Genomic DNA, 5,126 nt, shown 5'->3' on the forward strand with positions numbered 1-5,126 from the left:
AGTTTATTTGTATAGTGCTTTTTACGATACAAATCGTTGCAAAGCAACTTTACAGAGACAACTCATGCCTTTACATTTTGTTTATTATAAAAAGAAATGCAACAAATTTAAAGAAATTGAATCCATTACAAAAACTGACAACCAAGGCTTTGATTTATAGTGTTTTAAGACTCTGAATAAGAACAAACCACAAAGGAGTCCTCTGACTTATAATATAATAAGAATGCTTATAATTTAGGCCAGACTCGACTTACTTTACCTAACCTGAGAATAATAAATAACAGGGTTAAAGGTGTTAAGATCAAAGTACAAACCGCAAAAGACAAGATACCAAAGGAATAATTAGATTTCAGTTTCTCTTAAAAGGGTTACAGGCTCTTCTTCAGATTCATGAACAAGAAAAAAAAAAAAAACTTCTAGAAAATTTAACAGTAAAAAGCATCAACATCTTTGAGCTGAGTTGTTGCTGGTCTTTAAGATGAAGTCTTTCACAGTGAAAACCAAAGATGATGCTTCTTTTTCCTGCTGTTTGTTACGGCTGATTAGGACTGATTTATACAGAAGAGATTTTATTGCTCAATGCATTATTGTGTCACGTTTGGTGTGGATCATCTGAAGATGATCTGCGTATTGTGATTGACACGGTTTCTCTCCAGTGTGGATCCTCTCATGTGATTTCAGTTGTGATGACTGACTGAATCTCTTGTCACAGTGTGAACACTTGTAAGGTTTCTCTGCAGTGTGTATCCTCTCATGTGATTTCAGTTGTGATGACTGAATGAATCTCTTGTCGCATTGTGAACACTTGTAAGGTTTCTCTGCAGTGTGTATCCTCTCATGTGATTTCAGTTGTGATGACTGAATGAATCTCTTGTCGCATTGTGAACACTTGTAAGGTTTCTCTCCAGTGTGGATCCTCCGGTGCTGTTTCAGATGTTGAGATCTAATAAAACTCTTCCCACAGTCAAAGCACACATGATCTCTCACACCAGTGTGTATCTTCTGATGCTCTTTTAACCATTTCAGCAGTGAAAAACTCTTTCCACATAATGAACATGAATGTGGTTTCTCATTTGAATGAACTTTCAGGTGATTCTTTAGGGATGAAGCCCACGAAAATGTTTTGCCGCATTGAACACATTTGTGCAGTTTCTCTCCAGTGTGGACATTCATGTGGCCCTTAAGGTGTGATGATTTTTTAAAACTCTTCTCACACTGATCACAAGTGAATGTTTTTTCTCCAGTGTGAATCTTCATGTGAACCTTGAGACTCTGTCTGCATGCAAAACTCTGTCCGCACTGATCACATTCGTGCAGTCTCTCTCCAGTGTGGATAATCATGTGTCTATTAAGGTGTGCTGATTGTCTGAAACTCTTCCCGCACTGATCACATGTGAATGGTTTCTCTCCAGTGTGGATCATCATGTGTCTCTTAATACTCGTCTCACATATCAAACTCTTTCCACACTGAGTGCAGGTGAAACTTTTCTTCTCTCTTCTTTTCAGAAAAGAGATACTTTCAGTTTGTGAGCGAGTTTTCTCCATCAGGTCTGAAATGAAAATGAACAACAAATACATTATAAATATATCTTTAAAAATAAATAAGAGAAATGTGAAGTGAAAGGTCATAAAAATGAACCTGAAAGTAGAGGCTACACAAAGTTATGATCATTTTGATGCATTTTTAAAAAATATTTTCCATGAACGAGGAAAATATTTACAATTACAATGTTTCTGTCGCAAAAACTATTCAATGTTTAATCGATTCCACAATTATCTAAAATAATATTAACATTAATAGACTATTTATTAATTATTAACTATAATACACTATATATAGTGCAACAGTTCTGATGCAGTCGCTTAGATGGATATTTATTTGACTAATAACTTATTTTAAAACGAAAATGTATTAGCTGTCCTACATTTTTCACTCAACACTGTTAATACACTCAAAATAGTGTTTCCTGGCAACATCCAGGAAGTGACATCAATTGGACTCTTTTTAGAGCATGATGGGAAAAATTATCTCAATCTATTGTAGTGCTGCATTCATCAACCCAGTTACCAAAGAAAAGCAACTTATGAAAAGAAACTGTAAAACAGGTTTAACTTTGTTTAATTTTTAGTATGTACGTTTTTAATATTATTTTAAAATGCCTATATTACCACTGCACTCTAAATACAAATCAGTCACATGTGAAACTCGTTCACGAAATCACCGCTAGTTGGCGCACAGCTCAATTGACACCATTGCTCAATAAAGTGGAAATGTGATCTTATGTCATCTGATGAACTGCTTGAAGCTTTATATTCTTATTGTTTTCAGCCTCATTGATGAAGCATCAAGAATAAACACCAACCTGTTTGTTCTAGGAGGAGCTTAACTGAAGGCGTGATTGTTGTGGGAGGAGCTTCACTGAAGGAGGAGCAGATCTGCTAAAATCAAAGAAAAATCAGTTACCGAGTTTATGATTTTAAACTAATTCACTACTATTAAACTCTTTATGTTCACCTATCTATCCATCTTGTAAAGTAGATGTTTTAGTAAATTAATCACAAAGTGTTTTATACTAATTCACAAGCTTTATCCCTTTTTATTTTCTAAGAATTTCATCCACGTATTTAAATTCCTACATTTATCTTTCTTTAATATACAGGCAAATAAATATAGAAACAAATGTGGGGAAAAAACCCACACAATTAAAAGACACCAAATATAAACAAAGTAAAGATTAAAAAATGAAAGAATAAACATAGAAATATAATTTTACAAATTAGATACTTACCTCTATCTTGTAATGTCACAATAGCTGATCGTGTTGTTTGCTTCATTCTGTTAACACTAATAAAACGAGCTTAATGCTGCAATTAACAGATCTGAAGTCATCAGCATAATGAATGAGGTGAAAACAGGATCTATTGACATGAAATAAAGAGGATTTTCAACAGCTGATAATATTGATGAGCCTCAGACTATAAACACTCAACAAACATGCCATTCAAGTTTATCAGCAGATCTCACTTTTTAAAAAAAGTGTTTGTGGGTAGAAACTGATTATTTGTGCAAGGATATTTTCTGAAAGACTAAACAACTGCTCTATAAAACATTAGGCTATATGATTACTTGCATAACATGATATAGAAAAATGGCAGGCAATATAAAGACAGACACAACCATTATAATTTTTGCATATAAATCTAAACATTGTTAAAATTCCTGATAACTGCATTCATAGCAATTAAGAACATTAACACATCTTTTTGGTATGTCCAGAAACTGATAAATCATTAAAGCTTTAGCACCACAAAGCAGTATTTATATGTTCAGTGTTCATTCATATGTATCTATATTCACTGAGGTATTTATGTACGGTTTAAAATGTTCTACAAACAGCAAAACAATCAAACAACCAAAGTCTACATTCAAAAACACAAATTCGCTCAGATCTAAACTGACTTTCCTTACATGCTCATTGTCTGCTGTAAGTGTTTTAATCTGCAGAGGCACAAATAGCGCTGAACCTGACGAAAACAAGGCAGAAATTGCCCTTAAATAAACTGTTTAGCGTGAATTACCAGCGCTGAGCACGCGCGAGTGGTGACGTCATCACTGCGAGCAACGGTAGATCCTCAAAAAAGCGCCAAATTCCATTTAAAAGACAAAACATCAATAAAACAACACAGGGGTGTAGCCATCATTTCAGAAGTGAGGGGGACAGAAATATATATATATATATTTATTAGGGATGGGAAGATTCGATGTGCGAATGATGAACGATGTGATGCATCGGTTTAAAAAGTGTGCATCGGCTACAAGTTGGCATTTATATCGCGATGCATCGTTTCTAACATATTTGCATCGGTAAAAAACGATTTATTTATATATAATTGCTAGTGGATGCGCTAACTTTTATTGTTTAGAAAGTGACCAATAATCTGTGACCAATATTTTATATGTAGATTGATTTCTTCTCTCAAAACTGTTTTTCAAGCACGTTCTTTTATCACTGCTGCTGCGTGATTGTGACGCAGCACAACACTACGGAGACCTGAGGAAAAGCGGTGATTAAAGTCCAAAACCAAACTTGAAATAACCTAACATATTTGCATATGTTCTACGGCTCTACTTCCGGCTTCGCTACCGTTCGGACGTTCTTGCTTACTGCTCTGCGCTTTGCTCCCTATTTCTGTACTTTTCTTTGATTTTTCTAAGATTTTTGCTTCAGCAGATCAGCACAGTGCTCAAACAACATATTTTTGGCACAAACACTATCCTTGTTTTATTGTTGTGAGTATTATTTTTCTTTTTTTTCTTTTATGTAAAGCACTTTGAATTACCATTGTGTATGAAATGTGCTATACAAATAAACTTGATAAACTTGCTTTGAATTACCATTGTGTATGAAATGTGCTATATAAATAAACTTGCCTTGCCTTGCCTTGCCTAACAAATCCATCGGGGCTAAGGGTGTACTCACTCGAATAATTAATTCTAATTAATTTATAATTTATGCCGTGCATTGATTTTCACTTGTATGTATCAGAAAATTATTACGGAGGCAGCTGAGAAAGCTGCAAAAATAATTTGCAGCTTTACTTGCAAACTACACTTCCTGTTCATCAATAAGTTAAGAACCAGAGCCATTATAAACCTAAATATACTTGATTGAATTACATTAATTGAAAAGTGTAGTGTAGTAGTAGTAATAGAATATGTTTCCGGTCGTAATGATGACAGTAGCGCACACAAAATAGTATCTGTTCCATGCTCCGGCATGGTTAGCGCTCACACTGCATGTGTACCGCGCCAGAGCCCAACCGAACCGTGCCCTGGCCCACCTCTTCCAACCGAGCCAGGGACAGCTAAACGAACCGTGCTCGAGCGCGGCATGGAACGCTCACACTAGTCAAACGAACCGGGCTTTGGGGGGGCAAACGCACTCGGGCACGGTTCAAAACGCCTAGTGTGAGTACACGCTAAAGCGGTTCCATAAATGACAAATTAAGTTCCACTAATTTGTGCACGCTTATTCTTAAGCAGCACTTTGAGGCGTTGTGTTTTCCTCAGTGCATAACTGACATGTCACAGGTATATTTTTTCATCTGTAAATGTCAGAAAGTCA

At 35.5% G+C, this 5,126-nt stretch overlaps 1 protein-coding gene across 1 annotated transcript; it reads right to left on the minus strand.

Annotated features, from left to right (window-relative positions):
- Positions 1-406: 406 nt before the first annotated feature.
- Positions 407-1,547, minus strand: LOC107714097 (zinc finger protein 239-like). The gene has a single exon (XM_016519812.1). It carries the CDS (start codon positions 1,543-1,545, stop codon positions 577-579), a length of 969 nt encoding a protein of 322 aa, XP_016375298.1. The 5' UTR covers positions 1,546-1,547; the 3' UTR covers positions 407-576.
- Positions 1,548-5,126: the final 3,579 nt, after the last annotated feature.

The sequence above is a fragment of the Sinocyclocheilus rhinocerous genome, unplaced genomic scaffold (assembly GCF_001515625.1).
Source record: "Sinocyclocheilus rhinocerous isolate Xijiao unplaced genomic scaffold, SAMN03320098_v1.1 scaffold5896, whole genome shotgun sequence".
Taxonomy (NCBI): domain Eukaryota; kingdom Metazoa; phylum Chordata; class Actinopteri; order Cypriniformes; family Cyprinidae; genus Sinocyclocheilus; species Sinocyclocheilus rhinocerous.

Coding starts and splice junctions, on each gene's coding strand:
- LOC107714097 (XM_016519812.1), bottom strand. CDS start 1,545: ATGGAGAAAACTCGCTCACAAACTGAAAGTATCTCTTTTCTGAAAAGA.